This window comes from Amblyomma americanum, chromosome 10 (assembly GCF_052857255.1).
Source record: "Amblyomma americanum isolate KBUSLIRL-KWMA chromosome 10, ASM5285725v1, whole genome shotgun sequence".
Classification (NCBI taxonomy): domain Eukaryota; kingdom Metazoa; phylum Arthropoda; class Arachnida; order Ixodida; family Ixodidae; genus Amblyomma; species Amblyomma americanum.
The window spans coordinates 108046721-108065983 of record NC_135506.1 but is presented as its reverse complement, the minus strand read 5'-3'; the positions used below and the strand labels follow the sequence as shown (position 1 = coordinate 108065983).

The 19263-nt window shown below is 47.7% G+C and overlaps 2 protein-coding genes across 2 annotated transcripts; both read left to right on the top strand.

Annotated features, from left to right (window-relative positions):
- The first annotated feature begins 608 nt into the window (after nucleotides 1–608).
- LOC144106551 (uncharacterized) lies at nucleotides 609–4047 on the top strand. Its single transcript, XM_077639397.1, has 2 exons — nucleotides 609–730; nucleotides 2276–4047. Exons 1-2 carry the CDS (start codon nucleotides 662–664, stop codon nucleotides 3620–3622), a joined length of 1416 nt encoding a protein of 471 aa, XP_077495523.1. The 5' UTR covers nucleotides 609–661; the 3' UTR covers nucleotides 3623–4047.
- A 6683-nt stretch (nucleotides 4048–10730) lies between these two features.
- Nucleotides 10731–15813, top strand: LOC144106155 (uncharacterized). The gene is made up of 3 exons (XM_077638895.1): nucleotides 10731–11884; nucleotides 11957–12116; nucleotides 12178–15813. Exon 3 carries the CDS (start codon nucleotides 14491–14493, stop codon nucleotides 14860–14862), a length of 372 nt encoding a protein of 123 aa, XP_077495021.1. The 5' UTR covers nucleotides 10731–11884; nucleotides 11957–12116; nucleotides 12178–14490; the 3' UTR covers nucleotides 14863–15813.
- The last annotated feature ends 3450 nt before the right edge of the window (nucleotides 15814–19263 follow it).

Genomic DNA, 19263 nt, shown 5'->3' with positions numbered 1-19263 from the left:
ACCCTTGCATCTTGAGGCAACATCGGCTTGCGCACAACGTGACCTCCAAGATGACCGCCTCTTGCCGAGGAAGCAATCTCAGGGGACATGTTTCGGTCTGTGCGCGGTCCTGACTAGCGAACTTTACATTCTGGCATGAATGGTTACCTTTTGTGCTTTCCTTGTAGTTTTAGGGACCGTTATAAAATATTAAGATTAATTTGACTTTCCCCACAAGGTGGTTTGGTGTTCGTGATATGGCCAATAAAGTACCTGTCTAGCTTTCCAAGCTTACAGAGGCGTAGTTTGCAGCTTCGGACTCTGAAATTCGAGAACTGTTATTACTACTTTTCTGATGAGAAGCATCAGCCATTTATGGTTTAATTCGAATGTTTTTTAAGGTCCGACGGCCTTCTAATTCGTCAAAGTTCTATTGTGTTTGGTATGCTCGTGGACTGTGCAGTTTATCTTCTGCATCCGACACTATATTTTTTTTGCAGGAACTTTCTTAAAAATCTGTCACTCCCTAGCGTTTGATTTCCTCCCCATTTTTATTTATTTACTTTTTTCCCCAGGTTCGCTGGGAGGTAGCAGCCACGCGGTAACGATCGCTCGTATTAGTCCGGCAATCGGCAACCATGAGGAGACCCTGGACACACTGCGCTACGCCGACCGGGCTAGGATGGCCAAGAACAAGCCGGAGGCGAACATCGATCCAACCCAGGCAGAAATCGCGAAACTCTGCCAGCAGGTGGGCTCCTCTTTGCAATGCAAGTATAGGTCACAGTACAGCAAACAGGATCCGTGGTACTTGGATGGTATTGCATCGATGGCCACTCAGTACCTTTGCAATTGCCATATTTGCAGGAACGTAACGAGAGTTTTTTTTCCTTAGTCCGTCGGTTTGGGAATTAACACATCTTGCGTTATATTCAAAACCAAGATACGAACATAGTTTTTTTTTCGGCTACTTCTATGATAGCTACAGCAAGCTTCGCCACCTGACTTGCGAACTGCTAGAAGACAGCTTAACTTGGGGTGTCTATTGGTGTGCATGGGCAAAGGCGAACGTGGCTCGGCCCGATGAGAAAGAGAAGGCACTGGAAGAGACGAGTGCCGTAGAGAAAAGAAAAAAATGGGCACTGGGAGCAGACAGCACGAAGCGTGAAGCAGCGGTGGCTCTGCAGCGATGGCGGCTGCTACTGCATGGGTGTCTGTATGCATCAACGTGTCGAAGGCCTTGCTGCATTCCTTGTGTCGCACGCATTACTGCGTGATATGTTGTTTGGCCAATAATATTAGCGCACCTGCTGCTTTCCTATTTTTGTCTGCCGTTTTCATTTTTGCAGAGCCCTCGGCTGTAGCTGTTTTGAACAGGCTGAGGTCGGGTTGTACAGTTAAGCCTCGATTTAACGAAGTTGGTCGAATCAGCAGTTTACTTTGTGACACTGAAATTTCGCTGGATAGAAATTCGTATTTAGAGTGCCAACAATCCTTCAGAGCATGTTGTAAATTCCTCACGGAGAAAAAAAAAATTCATTTGTTGTGAAAACGGTCCTTTCTTTCTGCTCTTCCTTCGCCGTCAACAACAGTTTTGCCCGTCGCTCGTACGCCCGATAGGATTGCATGTGATCATATTGTGAGCTCGCGAGCCACCTCAGCATGTCTACCACGCTGAGACAGATGACGGGGACCACTAGACTGTCTTGGGTTTCACTTTGCTGTCGTCATCCTCATGTGATTGCTCGAGAACTGCCGACTCGACACATTCCGCCGCCACCATGCCAGCTGCCCCAATCCCTCCTGTTTTTTGGCGTACTTTATTTTGGGACTTGTGCTGTAATTTATTGTAGCAGACTTTCACTATAAAGCCAGTCACTATTAATTTAATTTGATTGGTTTTTTTAGCGGTCACGCATGTGTATACTCTTTTATGCATGCACGTTAAGAAAGAAAGGGCAGAGTTGAAAAATTGGGAGGTTTCTCGTAAAAAGCCAAATATTCAAGATTGAGAGTGCCTGCCTTAAAGAATTCAAAATATTCACATTGCAATTACTCAGTGTACTGTGCGATGTCAGTGCTCGTTAAAGGTCCCCACGTGGTCCAAATGATTCCGGAGCCCTCCACTACGGCACCTCTTTCTCCCTTCTTTCATTCCCTCCTCTATCCCTTTCCTTGTGGTGCACTTCGGGTGTCCACTGAGATATGTGAGACAGTTGCTGCACCATTTCCTGTCCTGAAAACCAATTTTAATTTTCAATTACTTCGCCTTTCCTTCCTCCCCGCGGCGACCAAGGCCTGTCAGCAGATGAAGAGGATCACCGCCGCCGTGGACAAGCTCACCGCTCGAGGCCAGGGCATCTCCCAGCAAGCCGCGCTGCGTCTATATAATGCCGCAGCTTTGGGGGCGGTGCTCTATGCGCTGCCGCTCGTCACGGTGCGCAAGCCGTGCTGGAAGAAACTCGAGCGTCAGCACCGCAAGTCCCTGCGCGTGTGCCTAGGCCTGCCCAAAAACTCGCAGTGCGCCGCAACGTTGGCCGAGGCAGGAGCGTGGCCACTTGAGGTCCAAGCAGCGCGCAGGGCATTTAATCACATCGACCGGCTTCACCGCGCACCGGACGGCGGCTCGCTGCTGCAGCGTATGCGCTCGCACCCGCGCTCACGAATGGGCGCGGCGCTGCTGGAGTATGAGCAATTGACACAAGGCCCACCCCCCTACGGCTCCTGCGCGCCCTGGCCTGCTGCCTCGGAGGTACAGCGAGAGATCGTCGGCATTGCGGGAAAGCGGAGCACACCACTCTGTGCTGTGCAGCAGCTGGCCAGAGCCGTCATACACGAGGAGCTCCAGGACCATCTCCTCGTGTACACCGACGCCTCAGTGGCCCGCGACAGCTGCTCCCTTGCTGCGGCGGCCACCATCCCCGCCCTGCAACTGCACAGCCAGCAACACGCAGCCTTCCTGGGCTCCTCCACCACGGCGGAGTTGATGGGGATCCGGCTCGGGCTGGACCTGCTGCTCACCCTCGGCACTCCGCCGCCCAGGAGTGCTCTGCTGTGCGACTCCCGCGCCGCCCTCAGCCGCCTGCAATCTAACGGCCGCGGTACCCCACTAGTGCGGGAAATTCGCTCGCGCATCGAGCGCCTGGCGCAGATAGGTTGTGCCGTGCGTGCACAGTGGGTGCCCGGTCACTGCGGCATCGCCGGCAACGAAGAAGCTGACGACCTCGCGACCGCTGCACACCAACTACCTGCCAGCGATCTGCCCCTTGCGCTGGAGGACGTGCGTGCGGCCATCCACGACCACCTCCGAAAGCAGCACCCCGACCCACGCATCGCGGGAGGTGAGCGCATCGACAGTGTCACCGGCTGTCGCGCACTTACAAGGTCACAACGTGCAATGATCCTCCGCGCGCGCATTGGCTGCGTGTGGCCTGGGGAACGACGGGTGCGTCACGGAATCGCGACGAGTGATGTGTGTGACGGATGCGCTGCAGTGGAAACAATAGAACACCTGCTCCTTCGCTGTGCCGCGTTCGCCGATGCTCGTCGCCATATGCTCGCGGCCTATAGGGCGCAATGCATACTACCAGACTCCGTCAAGACGCTATTGTGGCCGCAGGGCAGTGCGCGCACTCGTGAGTGAACTTTGGTGAGCCGCTGTGCATTCATCGAACACACGGGCTTCACGTCCCGTCTGTTCTCCGTCAGGTAGTTACACGCAGTGACCGAACGCTCCGCGGGTTCTACCTTGAAGGATTAATAACTGGACGCCCCACTCCAGTTGTAACCATCACAGTGCTGTGCGCGTGTGTGATTTAATTCCTCTAAATGAACTAATCACGCGCACAACCTGGACACATTTCTTATTGTGTAAATAGTTTGTACATATTACTTCTCCCCCTATCCTCTCTTCCTGTCCCCTCACCTCTCTCATTTCATTTCTCCATTCTGCCTGCTATTCTTAATTTCCGCTGCCCCAGCTCAGGTGCTTCAGTATCGATGGCAGATGCCGGGGCTAGCAAGAAATCTTTTCCTTCCTTTTTACTATTATTTTTAATAAAACCACTACCACCACCACCATTTTCAATTACTACTACTCACTTTATATTCACTTCAAAGAATATTCGCACAAGCCTAATTGTAACAATCTCGCAAAGGGCTCAGCCACCTAGCAGTGTACCTAGGGGTTGGACATTTCGTTTTAAGCCGAAATAAAACGATAGGTGTGGGCTGATTTTAGTTTTCAAAATTCAGTTTCAACCTAATTCTGAATTCTTTGCATCCAAGGCACAGATAGCTGCTGTTAAATGCAAGTGCACTCAGTCAAAGCTGAAATTAAGTAAGCAGGAAGCCAGGGGCAAGAAACGACGATGGTGTTGTTGAATAAGCAGCGCAGCTGTGTGACTTGAGGTACTGCTCTGCTAGTTTACAAGCCTGTGGCGACCGGGAAGCAGCAACCTCTCACCGCATGCAGGCTAAGCACTATTTGTTCACTATCATCACCTGCTTAGAGCATGCAGGACAATGACACGGAACCGTGCACGGGCGTCATGAAAAGGTAAGCTCTGGCTACCACCAAAAATTAGGTGGCAGTTCAATCACTGCCATCAACAAAGAGACCACGTGATGCCCCGCCCTTGCGCTCAGCCCAGCGCGACAACCCAGTGTTAATAAGTCAACCTAGATCTTAGAAATTAATTTCAACTTTCGTTTTTGTCTGGGCGCTATCATGTATAACTTGACTTACTCTTTTAATGAAGGCAGCAAACTCTTCTACAAGCACAGCCTGTGGTAATAACGTTTGCACGCTAATTAGTGGTAAATAAATTGTTCGTGATGACAAGAACACAGACTTCAATTGGCTTTTGACCACAGAGTATTGCCGCGTAACAATACCAGAAAAAGTCAGTATTTGATACCTGGAAATAATATTCGCCGAAGAAAACCGAAACCTCGGATCTGAAATAAAAACCGTTTAAAGTTCGCCAAATTTTCGAAATAAAAACCGAGAAGTCCAAGCCCTAAGTATACAATATTTACACGTATAAAATGGGACCAGTAATATAACGCAAGGGCGAAGTTTGACGCTGTGAAAATGATCGGCAGATGTACATTTCTTTTCTAGTTATTGTTCTCCCTCATCAGGATGGTCGCAGCTGCCTGCCATTTATTGTCAAAAACGCACCCCATTGATTTTCTATGGCAGTCTTAACTGCTCGGTGCAAGTGCAGAACAAACTTTCAAACAGGTCAAACAGAACAAACGTCTAGACGTGCCGTGAGTCACCGAAGTAGAGTGATATCAGGCAGGCAAAACAAGCAGCTGCGGCCGTGTGCTGGTCCAAGCGATGACGTTACGCGTTAAAATAAAAAAGCTGACCCCCAAATCGTAATGCGAATATTAGCAACAATATGCGTCATTGACAGTTCTCACCGATATTCGCGTTAAAGAGCGGGAACCGGGTGGTCATTTTTTTAATAATTCATATCTAATTACATGCGAATGAAAGCGCCTGTCATGAATAAAAAAGCAAAGGGCCACAGGCCCCAGTGTCGCAGTCTGCAGTTAAAATTGTATTTAACGCTTCGCGAAAGCCCCTCCACTTAGTGGCAGCCATAACGGTCTATCATCCACGTGTCTAGCGTCAAGAAAGAGAATGTAGGTTCTTCTCAGCGCCGTCGTTGCACTGACTGTACTGCCACAGATCTGTTTGTACCGCTGTTGTAAATTTCTTCTTCTTCTTCTTCTCCTCAAGTAATATGGCACATACCCACGTGGGGGGGATTGGCCAAGGTATAGGGTAGAATGCCAATGAAGCATTTGCGCGGGGAAGGAAACGTCAGAAGACTGAATCAAGATAAAAAAAAAAAATTGGGACAAATAAAATGAATTCAAGAGGTATGAGTCATCCGGAATAGAATCAATCTAGCCTTTTTTGGACATGCGAAAGAATTTTGTGTAGAGCTAACAAGATAATCGATTAGTTGCACTTATGTAATCGTGAAGGTAGCCGCATACACTGCTTAACGGGAATCCCTTGGCACTCGCACCGAACGATAGAAGAACTGTAAGAGACAGAGGCAGTCCTAGTCTCGAAAGAGGAACCTCCAGATATTGCTTTCTCTGAACCGCGAACCGCCGGCAAGAGAGGAGAAAATGATCTATTGATTCAACTTGCCCACATGATACACAAAGGTTTGTCGCAGCGAACCCGCACCTGCATAAGTACAAGTTTAAGTGAGGTATTCTACATCGCAGGAGCGTCATGGACACTTCACAAAGCCTTGACTTACACCACCGGATATTCCATGGGTACTTTAGGTGTTGAAAGTCCACGGTATTCAGCAACGGATCACTCAAAGTGGCTGAAATATGTTGAAACCGCTGGAAACGTGAAGCTGCTAACAGAATGAGGTGAGGGACGGGATATATTACAGGTGCGCTGAGAGCTGACCTTGCCAATAAATCAGCCACCTCGTTAAAATAGACGCCTGAATGCCCAGGTACCCAGACCAAACGGATCTCGCGCACTGTGCTCGGAACAAAAAACCTAAGTGAACGAGTCAAGAAAGATTTTTCCGAATTTTGGAGAGAGACAATAACTGAAAGGCAGTCTGTGAGAATAAGAACCCGTGCGACATGTCTGGGAATTTTGAGAAGAGCCAAACCAATGGCCAAAAACTCTGCGAAGAATATAGGAGTATAATCAGGGATACGAACGGAGTAGCTCCAATCTAGATCCTGCGAATATATGCCAATCGCCGCCTTCTCACAGCTGCCGGAGGCATCAGTGGAGAGAACAGTATGATGTGGAAAATTCTGTAGGTGTTCAGAAAGAAGACCATTTAGGGTATGTGCGGGCATATGCTTCGCATGGGACGGGAAAATAAAGTCGTAATAGAAGACGGGATCAGCCTGCGTGTCAGTAACTCGTTGCAAGGAGATCAGATCAACCTGAAGCGGAGCTAACAGATTCTGCGTGAACCTAACTTGCGGAAGCTGATAACGTGGCCAGTGATTAGTCAAAAAAAGGTGTGGTTGGGATACAAAAATTGGAATACTAACGCCTGGGGCCGGGTCAAAAGATTTGAGGAAAGTACGCACTGTTAGAAGTTGGAAGCGGGAATAGAGGTTGGGGATACGCGCTTCCAGATAAAGGACAGCGTTGGAAGCTGATTTTGGGAGCCCGAGGCATAGCCTTAGGGCACGTCTTTCCAGTAAGGCTAATGGCTGCAGCTTGTAGTTCGCGCTACCAGAGAACAAGGGGCAACCAAATTCCAGAATCGGTCTCATATAAGCCTTATAGAGCAACAGTAGCGTGTCACGACGCATGCCAAACTTTTTATTGCCAACTCGGGTCAAACGGCCCAGTGCACGTTCCCCTTTAATAACATTATTCTTAATATGGTGTCGCCAGTCCAAATTTTGGTCATAAGTAACACCTAGGTATTTAACCGACTCCACCTGCGGAATTGGAGTGGAGCGGTAGGCTAGCGAGATGTACATAGGAGCGTCGGGTGGAAATACCAGCACGCCGCATTTGCTGACATTAAGTGATAAATTGATTTGGTCCAACCAGACTTCAAGAGCATTCAGATATGCCTGCAAATACCCGTAGAGCACATGAATATCATTTGCTGATGCGAAAAAAGCTATATCATCTGCGTATACATAAACTGTAACGTTAGGATGAATGGGGATGTCCCGAACTAATATGTTGAAAAGCAGCGGAGAAAGAACAGAGCCTTGCGGCACACCTCTTGATTGACCATAGGTATTAGAACAAAAAGATCCGTCTGTACAGAAGAAAAATCTATCTTTTAGAAATTCACAAATCCAGGCGTAGAGGTAATGCGGTGGTTGTAGTTGAGCAAGCTTGTTAATGAGGACTGTGTGCTCCACGCTGTCATAGGCCTTCGCAACGTCAAGCGTCACCAAGGCCGAAACTTCTCTCTGGCGCATTGAGAGTCGTATTCGGCTCTCGAGATCCACATGCGCGGACCATATGGAACAACCGCGACGAAAGCCAATCTGTGCGGGGCTGAGGCCGTTAATATGATGAACATGCTTTGTGAGGCGACTGTGTACTACTCTTTCTATTAGCTTTACTAAATTTGAGGTTAAAGCAATCGGCCGAATATTGTCTAATTGAAATCCATTGTCTGCATTTTTTAAAAGTAAAATTATTTTCGCAATTTTCCAACTGTGAGGAATCCAAGAGGTTTCCAATGACGCATTTACAATATCTAGAAGGTGAGTTGGAAAGTCGTGCGCTAAAATCTTTAACATGCCCACAGTAATCCCGTCAGATCCCGGAGCAGCAGAGTGCATCGAGGAAACAATTTGCAGGAGCTCCGACACGTCGACCTCAGGATAGTCCGAGCTGGGGGTGAGAGTGTGCAAAGGTTCTGCTTTCTGTACCTGGAAACGTAAGGCCAGCCCCTGCGCGATGCGTTCAAGGTTTTGCTTAGCCTCCTGCGGAGACATTACCATTGACCTTATGCGATTGGAGGCCGGAGAGCTGTTATTCTGCGCCATGAATCTATAGAGAGCCTTCTTATTCTGGGGTTTTGAGAGATACGTGTTTAAATTTTGATTATAATCCTCCTTTGCCTTTTTAACAGTTCGTTTGAAACATGCAGAGAAGAACTTATAATTTATCCAATTAGCTGGGCTCTGATTATAGGAAAGGCTTTTCCAGGCTGCTTTTCTACGACGATAAGCTTTCTCGCACTCCTCCGTCCACCAAGGAGACGGCTGTCTGGCAGGAGCAGTAGTGCACACCGAGAATACAGAACTCTCAGCAGCATCTTGCAGAAAGGTAATTGTCCGCTGAGCTCTTTGTGCTCGACCTGCCATGCTATGGATTAAAACATTTTCTTTCTTCTCAATTATTACATTTTGGCTTAATAATTTGGTTCCATGCAGTTCCTCTCTTCATTACTATTACTATTATTATTATTATTAATATTATTATTATTATTATTATTATTATTATTATTATTATTATTATTATTATTATTATTATTATTATTATTATTATTATTATTATTATTATTATTATTAATTTTGAAGTCAAAACTTTCATCCCTTTCCTGTTCATGAGGAAGAATCCTCCGGTGAGGCTTTCCCGCGTGCTTTTCTTTTTAATTACCTGAATACAGGTGAATAGTCGCCCGATTCTTGGCCGATCCCTCAGTGTGTGCCATCTTTTGATAGGCTAACAGTAACAACAACAACGAATGTACTGCAAAGCGCCTTTATAGGTGAGTCGAATACAAAGACACTTCCTACAAAACGGTGGAATCGTGTTAACCGCTGGAAATGTCATATACCCCGTAGGATTCCTCTTATGCTGGACGAAACGTGGACTATCCAGTGGCGTTTGCGAGATTCCCTTTGATTGACACAGACAGCCTAGGCAGCAGAACGACAAATGAGTTTGCCATGAGTGTAGGAAAGAACCTCTGTTCGAGCCCAGGTCTTCTCTTACTGCTCAAGTATGCGAACAATGATGAATTTCTCTATTCAATAACGCCGAAGTGGTAAAATAATTCTCGCACAAAGAAAACTTAAACCCTTGAAACCGTTTGATGGATATTTTTTTTTTGTAAATTCTGATGAAAGGATAGAGAAATGTTGGAAAACTCAATACTTGAGTCAATTTGGCCTCCGTGTGGCTCAGTGGTTATGGCACTCGTCTGCTGACCCGAAAGACGCGGATTAGATACCGCCCGCGGCGGTCGAATTTCGATGGAGGCGCAATTCTAGAGGCCCGTGTACTGCGCGATGTCAGTGCACGTTAAGGATTCCCACGGGGTCGAAATTTCCTGAGCCCTTCACTACGGCGTTCCTCACAGCCTGAGTGGCTATGGCATGTTACACCCCATAAACCAAAACCAAGTTTAGCCAATATCATAATCCAGCTGCTGCTGTCGATTAGGACATAGATTGAAATTTTGCTCAAAATTCAACAAGGTTCAGCCAGATTTCTGTACAAGGCTGCTGATTTATATAAGGCACTTCCAGCCGAAGTCTCGAGGTCCGCCTCCCTCTCCCCCCCCCCATTTCATTTTTCTTACGTTGCTCATTCTCCACATCTGTCTTCGTTCTTTTCCGTAGCGATGGCTCGGTGGGTATGGCTTTCTTCTGCAGAACCCACAAGCACGGGTTCAAATCCCAGCCGCGGAGGCCGCGTTTAGATGGAGGCGAAGAGCAAACGGCACCTGTGTGCTGGCGATGTTAGTGCGTTATTCCGCACACCTCCACTACGGCACCCGTTTCTCTCTCCCTTCTTTCTCTCGCTCCTACCTCCCTTCCATCTCGGCACGGTTGAGGTGTCTAACGAGAAGTTGGCAGTTACTGCGACATAAACATCCAAATATAGAGTTCCAGAAGAATAATCTATCCGTCTTTCTAGGTTCTACATTTCCCTTTAGTGTCCTTTTAACACGGAGTGATGCGAGAAAAAAGTACCCCGAAGCTTTAACTCGCCAGCCATTTTTAGGATCGCAGACAAGAGCGACGAAAACGTGGCCTAAGCAACTGCCTGCAGGCGTGCCAGACGAGACGCGCGCGTGTCTGAAGCAAGATCTTGATATCACTTCATCGTGAGCCAACACCCCTGCGTCGCCCAAGAATGAAGAAAACGCGTATCGTCATGGGAAAAGCGGCGAGCACTGTCCGCGCATGAAAGATGCGGCAGCGAAATGCGCTGTCACGGCTTCGGGTCCGCACGTGTGGCAGCGCTCGAAGACCATCGGAACGAAGTGCAGTTGAGTTATCTGGAAGGTTTAGTTAGAAGGCCCTTGGGGCTGCGTAGGAAAAGCTTGGTCACTTATCGCCGCTGTAACCCCAGCGACAGAGATTACCTTCGAGAAGCGTCGCTAGAGGGCGCGCAATGGCGGGCAGTTTCGCGGTTAGAAGCGCGTCAGCTCTCGTCGGCGGCTGTCGTTTTGTCTTCTACGCTGTTTTTTTCGTTGGTGATGGTGGTGGTGCTTGAGTCTTCGCCATTCCCCGGAGGCGCCTGGAAGTCGTGCCCATGACCGACCGACAAGCGCCGTGAGAATTATCTCCGAGCCAGGCCTTCGGCATCCAAGGTAGGAGCGGGGCTGTAGCCTCGCGGCGAGGGCGACCTGTGTCCATGAAACCGGCTCTTGGCTACGCGCCAACGTTCAAAATTGTCTCCCATAAGCATTGGAAAAGAGCGTGTCACTAACACGCATCGCGTACAGGTTTCATGGACCGTCGCCGTCGGGTTTTCTTCGGTGACGGAAGCGCGGCGGGCTGTAGAATTTGCGGCGTGCAGTAGATTTAGGCTTAGCTGACACTAGGCAGGGATGCGGTAGAGCCCGCTGCCGTTAGCGTCATGGAAGAGTCACCCGTTCCGAACGCCGTTGCGTCTCGGCCACTATGTCGTGTCAAGGAATGCCCGGGCGCGCAAGTGCTCTTGAGCGACATGTGGTTTGTGGCTGCATACGGCGCTCGGAAATTTTCGCCACCCTCGTCCAGCAACTCCGAAGAACGGACGCTGCCTGCGGTCTGCGGCACGTCGTGTTTCCGCTGCAGCCAAGGTCAGTGGAAAGCATTCATTGTCGTATTTCACAGATCCGTCTTACACATCATCCGTCTCTGCGCTTCAAATACTATGACGCCATGGCTGCCAGGTGAGTACCCCACTTTCCCGTTGGCGTTTCTTTGCCAGTCATCTTTTCTTTTCTTCTCTTTTCAGATGCGCGCTCTCCGCTTCTCGCACGCGTGCATACTCGCACGAGGCCCCTCGGTGTGGGGTTTCGAGCTGGCACCTGGCCCGTTGTGACAGCTGCTTACGGTGCAAGTTTGTCCACGTTCCCTGCCTCTTGGTGCTCTGCGCGAGGCTATTCCTCACAAGCCCTGCAGCTGCCCGGTTCGTATACATCGTACGCTTCTAGAGTGTGTGCACTATACTTACGCGCGGGTTCCCCTTTCATCTCGACAGGTACGCGCTGACTCGGGCTTTCCAGTGCTTCACGCAGTCAGCACGGAAGACTCTGCAAGCTGTGTTCCAGGCTGACATGAGTGGGCCTGGCGTCTCAGCCACGAGTGGGGCATGATATTCCCCAGCCTGCGGACTGTTGTGTTTGCCGGACGTCTTCCGAGTAAGGACCAGAATTCCAGACACCGAGTCTTTTTGCTACAGCTCCGCTTTTGTCTTCGCAGATGCGGGAACTTCGGCTGTGCAGTACTCGACACATCACTCGAACGTGCTCGTGGTCACCGCACAAGGCACTCGGTTCAGTGGATGTCTTCCCAGCTCAGCTCCGACCCGGGCGTGAAGGCGTCGTGCCAGATGCCTACCAGTTTCACATGCTTTCAAGCCAAATTCCTTGTGCTGTCCCAAAGGCGCCGGCGACTTCCTCTATGCGTTGACCTGTTGGCATCAGCAAGATGACCTAAATTTTAAAAATAAAAGCATACACCTTTGCACCTTTGCAGTGTGTTTCCTTACGCCACTTCTGTGCGCGCTGGCGTCAACTGGTTTGAGCACTTTTTTGGCTGACGCAACTGCCGCCTTTGTAGTTCAATTAATATTGCTTAACTGACGTCTGTAGGTGCCATGGAAAAAATGGGTATTTCTTGCAGGTTGTTATTTCTAACGATAAATTGCGCTAGTTACATTATCATGCAATACATCAAAACCAGCTACATAAAAACTTGCTGCTAGCAGTGCATTTATGTAGAAATATACAGTAATGTGAACTTTTATTTGTCCTAAAAGAACCTTCCGTGAAGAATGAAGTATATTTACGACGATGTGCTTATAACACGAGAAGAAAAAATATTCTGTAAACTAACAGGCCAACGTTCCTTGCTCCCTTTGCGCCTTTTCAGCGTCCGAACCAAAATCCCATCATCAGAGGCCCTACTATTCGATGCATCGAAAATATCTGCTGCCGTTGCAGTAGAATGGTGTGCAGCGTGGTTTTTGCGAGCGCGCACCGTCGCGGCGCTGGCAGCGTCCTACGCCGTAGCCTCCGCTTCAAGGGCATTTCAAAAGCTCGCGCCTCACGGTAAAAATTGCAGTCTACGCCAAAAACGAAACTAGTCCTTGAAGTGCACACTAGATGGCGCAGCATCACCGTAGCGGCTTCGGTGCTTGATCGATCAGTTCCGCATTCATGAAGAGGACAGCGCTCTCGGCGCGGGCATGTTGGGTCCCACTCTCCCGTAGAACGCAAAGTGGCGGCGCACCGTTTCGAAGAGAAAACTGCGGCTGCCGCATGAAAGTCAGAAAATCTGCTATCGTACCAAGTTTGAGTGGTACCACAGATTGCTTAAACAGTGAATCTGAGTTAGTTTATCGAAAGTATGCTATCTTTCGCACCCAATCTGCCGAGAAAGTCGGCGCTTTCATGGTGGTGTGTTCATGTTTGTTGGTTCTCTTCTATCTCTTTCCTTTTTGGCGCAGTGTTCTTTCATAACAGCAACCTTACAACGTGCGTAGCATACTCCAGTGCGATCTCTGGACACGGATACTCTGCATTTTCAATTACTTTTCCAACAATCAAGATAATTTATTTCGAATTGCAGTTGCATATTCGCCAGACAGCTATTGAGGGCTTCTGGTTCGCCATGAAATCAATGTCAGAAGGTGCCTTTTACGGTTGATAATTTCAATAATCATCTCGATGCAAAGTTAAGTTGTGCATTATACCTCCGTCGCTAAAAGTAATTGTTCTGGAAAGCAAGCGTTTCGCACGCGTTGGTCCAGCCGTCTCGTTTGACCTGCGATTGCCAATTTTTTGGGCGCGCGCTATAACCACGCCGTCAGAAGTCGCATTTTTTTGTCTACCAGACCAGAAGCACTTGCGCTGATGACGCAGTTAAAGGAAGCTGAAAAGCTAGCTTTAAAACTTGGCGGGCCACATCAAAATTTTCCGAGTGGCTTCTTCACAACCTGCATGATCACAGTTACATTTCCCAATAAGGCAGCTGCGTTGTTTAGGCGCTCGTGCGGTTAAGCGAGTACGTGAAGCTCTTGTCGCACGTTTTGTCCAGTGTATTATTAGTTTTATATTAACGCCACGAAGGTATTATAACCTCTACCCTCTTTCTATTTCTTTGCGCCAGCTCACTACGAATATCCTTGCGCCAAAGCTATCTTTAGTGCGTCAGTATAAGCAAACATGCCGTGGCTGCGTTACGCGAACGAAAGGCGGCTTTTTTCCCAAGTAGTGGTTTATTATTCCTCCTTTTCGTATCGCTTTTAAAGAAACGACAACTGGAGAAAAAAAATCTTTTCATTGCCGTCACCAGCCACACTAGTAGACGGCCCTGAAGTTTTAGACAACTCGGAAAGGCTGGGAGTTTTTCTTTTCACGCCTATCGAATTACCTGCACCTCTGCGTCGACGGTGCATGCTCTACTTCAGTTCTTGCACCGACTCGTATAAATTTTCAGCCTCCCGTTATGCGCGATTTCTTCACCTAATTTTGGCTGTGTGCTTTCCGAAGCCGACCGACGGATTAGGCGATGTTTTTGCCCACGTATACCTCTTGTGGCGTGCAGGTGTCACTAGACTGCCCGCTGGCGCAAAGGAGGGTCAACATCCCCTGCCGTGGAGTCCGATGCGGGCACGTCTTGTGCTTTGACGTGTACTCCTACCTCGGCTGCAACGAGGCCACTCTGGAGCGGTCCTGGTGCTGTCCTGTGTGCCGTGAGAAGGTCTTCGTCCAGGACATCCGCGTGGACGTATTCACGCTGTACATTCTGGATAGGGCCGGCGCCCGGTTCAACGCCGTGGAAATTAGAGCCGACGGAAGCTGCGAGCTGTTTACTTCGGGCGACGACCGTAAAGTTAGCGGCGGAGAGGACAGCTCGGCGAAAGCAGAGGCCGCCCCGTGACATAACCTCGACGTGCCAAACACTAGCAGCTTATCCGAGTACTTTGCGGCTCCACCTTCATTCTTTAGACCACAGCTTGTTCAAGCACTATAGACACTCAATTTTATTGCGTGTTTCTTTGAAATAATCCATGTATTCAAATGACATTAGAATACCTGGATCACCTCATGGCTTTCACCTACACCCGCTAAATATCATATGATTGAATTTCTTATTTCATGCTGGTTCGGTTTCATCAACCGACCGATGGCTGTGACGTGAAGTTGATGTTTAGGTCACGTGAAGCACCAAAATATGGCAATATAACAGCTGATACACCGTTTGTTGTAATTCCAGCTATTGAAGCAGGCGTGTTTAAATGCTCTAGTGAGTTAAAATTTGGTATCAGCGTTTATTTTGCCTTTTTTCGTGCATCACATGACCTAAAGATAAACTACAGGTCACAGCCATCGTTTGGTTGATGAAACGTAAACTGCGTCGAAGAAATTCAAATCAAAATTATTTAGCGGTCGTAGGCGAATACCACGGGGTACTCTGTACATACCAACGTTTGGCGCCGTTTGAAAGAAGAAAGCACGCCAGCAAAAATTAGGTGTCGATAGGCTTTTAACTTCAGGGACCATCTCTTCCCCTGGCGAAAGGACGTAGTGGCCTCGTTTAGCTAGCTGAATTAAGATGCGAATAAACCGTTTGCAAACCGCAGTTGGTCACCATATTGCTGTAGCTGAGGAAAAGAGACCGCATTTACATTTTCTAACCTTTGGACAGCATCGCTTGTAGCTATTTTCTATGCTGCTTTAATTCTAAGCGTGAGTGTTGTTCTAGTTGCGATACTAATAGGCTGCTTTTGTAGCGATGTTTAGGTAAGTAAAATGAGGGCAAATAAATATTTCTGCACGGTATTCACGTCACTGTACTTCTAGCTTCTGACCACATTTTGATGCTCTGGGCCTATTGACATGATGTTTACGGTCTTCTGTTGATGACCAGGTACGTCTAAATAATCACCTAGCGAGGGTGGTTTTATGGTGCAAGAAATGAAAGATGTGCATTAATTTTGAAAAAAAAAACTGTTTTTATGAAAATTACACTCAAGAAAATACCTCTTCACTTTGTGTACGGTACTAATAACATATCATTATTAGAGGTGACAGAGTATAAATATTTTTGTCTATGGATTACTAACAACCTTTCGTGGTCAAAACACGTAGGCGCTGTGGTAGGAAATTCAATGCGGAAACTCTCTTTGTTGAGGCGCTCATTAAAGTCATCCCCACCTAGTGTTCGTCTATTGACATAAAATTTACTCATCCGTCCGTTACTAGAATATGCTTTAATCATCTGGGACCCTTTAACGGTAACAAACATTCAAAGATTAGAGCGAATACAGCATAAAGCAGTTAGATTTATTTTTAAGTCATACGGCCGTGCATCTGTAAGTGAGCTCGTGAGGCGAAGTGGTTTTCCCCCAGTTGTTGAGCGCAATCGTGTTTGTCGATTAAAGTTTTTCTTCCAGCTCATAGAAGGTCATTATGAAGTTAATACTTCTAATTATTTTGCTTACTCCTCAGGTTATAACACGAGACAAAGGCATGCACTAACATTAACCCCTTTGAACACACGAAATAACTGCTTTAAATATTCTTTGTTTTTCCGAGGACAATTACTGAATGGAATAAACTTAATAGCGAGACTGTTAATCATAATTCTTTATTGATGCTTGAAAATTGCCTGCAAATGTTAAGAATTTCAGTGTTTATATGCTTGTATTTTTTTTCCCACCCTGCTATGACCTGTACTAGATCGCAGTATCTATAGATAAATAAACAAATAAATAAATAAATAAATAAAGTGTACTTTTTGTACTGTGTTTTTTGTCGCATCCACAGGGTGTTGTTACTTTCTGCTCGCCGCATGGGTGCGGTTAGTTGGCGTACGTGCTCTGGACGGGAGACTCTTCATGCGCGTTATCTCCAAAGTTCCGAGATGTTTTTTAATAAGAGCCGGCGGCTGTTAGCTACAGTAATTCTGCTGGCGGGGATTGCGAAGTGGGGCGGCGCATGTTGCGCTCGTTGATCTCGCCGCGCCACCGATTTCTGTATAGTTGCGCCTTCCGAAGCACTGGGAAAGCGAAGGCAGCGTAACAAATTGATTTAAACCAGTCGTGTGACCTCCGCGACTCGCCAGTGTGAATCGGCCTCAAGTTCGGCAGGTTTGTCCCCATCGCCGCTTCCCCACTCTCCGCATGTCGATGGCGGCAACCTGTGCCCGAGGTGGTCGGAGTCAATGCGGAGCCCATACCTACGGCACTCTGTCGCAGTTCAGTTAACACTTGCAGGTTCGGTTTGAACCATATGTACTACAACAAAGTATGGCGTGTGGGGGCCATACCAAGAGCAGCTTGTTTTCAAACCATTCGCCACCTCCCTGTCCAGCTTGCCTTTGTCATTAAACAACAATATGTTAAGTGTGCCTCGGCCTAGCTCCACGTTCTCGTATGTTTTCAGTGGTTATGCGCTTCTAATAAGCGGCAAACATTTCTTTCGAGTGATTTGATATTCCAACACAAGTGTCCGTATTTGTGCCCCACGAAAACCATTTCGGTGTGTTTTTGTTGCGAATTCGTGTGCTCTTCTACTTTTGCTTTGCTATTGTGCTTTGTATTGTCTCATGGTGCTCATTCTTTACAATTTGACAATATGTCTTTTCCTGTGGAGCTGTAGAGGTATTAAGCATTAATAAAACAAACATATAAACAAAAGTGTTGCGTCTGCTGCACCGTAAGCACAGACCCCCCCAGCACTTACTGTGCCCGGAAGGAGCACCCTCCGGTGGGTGCACCTCTGGGTGGCCACCGGTAAAAATCCCTCTCTCACCCATGGGCAGATCGCCGGCCATCCTTCCACCCAGTACATCTCGCATACGAGGCGGATGGTCTAATCCCTAGCTCCCCGCTGTGATGGCCTACAGTGTCCACTCCAATATGTCAACTCTTGGAATGTGGGATTAATCAACATTTTCGAATATCCTATCTAACATTCTTGTATTCGACTCGGAGAACGAATGAACTATTCAATGTTGAAAATTAATCGAAACGAGTGGAGTTCATTCTCAAGCTTTAGAATAGTTTTCGAATAACTGGCAGTTAGTTCGATTGGGGCACGCAGCAGTTTTTTCGACGACTGATTGAAAAACAGTCCGCTCCGACGCCGCACAACATGATATATATACCGCGATTTGTATGTTCAAAAAGAGGGTCCAGCAACCGCGACGTGGTCCATTCCTGTAGTGGAATTTATAATGCCCATATTGTAACGTAGCGGTGACTGCAATCCGGAGAGCGGAAAGACAGCGAAAATGGCGTCTAAACAAAACCCTTTACTTGGGCTGACCTGCGCCCACAATGGACTAAATCACTCGGCGGCGGCGTAGCATAAAGCGTGCTAGGCGGTCGTCGAACAGAACGCCCTCCGCTCTCGGCCGTGCCCAATTTAATGCTGATAGCGAACTTTCGAGATACGTTGTGCAAAGTTACCACAATATTGTGGAAGAACGTAGAACAGACTCTGCCTGGATGCAATCAATATATATAGATAAATCTGGACGAGTCTTGCAAACAGAGATAAAGCCGCGCGCCGGCATCTTTGAAGATTAATGAACAAACAACCAGTACAGAGATCCGCGGCAGTACTCCTCTCGAAGAAGCATCGACTCGATGCCTTAAAACAAATGCGGAGAAAAGAAAGAAATAGCACAGTCAGTGCATAATAAACACCGAGAATGGAAATACAGCGTCCTTTAGCGCACATAATGCGGCTTTAGTTGGACATGGACAACTTAGGGTCGTACGCTACGTCACTGAGATGCAGTCATTTCCTTAGGTTCGACTTCATAGTCCAGTTCACCTAGTCGACGAAGAACTTTGTATACGGGCCGAAATAGCGGCGCAACGTTTTTCACTCAATCCGCGGCGGCGAATTTGGCTCTTAAAGGGGCCCCGAAACACATACTCACTGCGTTGTTTTGCCGGTCGGTTGCACAGAATGAGTTATAGAGATGCTATTAGCATCAGTCGTACCGCGTATACTCCGGTTTTTAATATTTAAATTAGCTCGCGAAAACAAATTCATGGCGTTGACGGTGTCACCGTATGCTTGCGGTTTCAGAAGAGGATATAACATCACTGAGCGGGAGTTTGATGATTGGACAAACAGTCAATATAGTGCAAATTGCGGTTATAGAGATACGTTTTTCAAGTTTTTGCGTCTTACAATTAACAAAACCCACTCGGATCCCTTAGATAAAAGTGCTGTAAAGCAAGTATAACAAAAATGCACCACCAGAGGCTTTGGCTGCTTTTTTCATCGAGGGACTTCGCGCCTTTCTGTACACATCCTACGA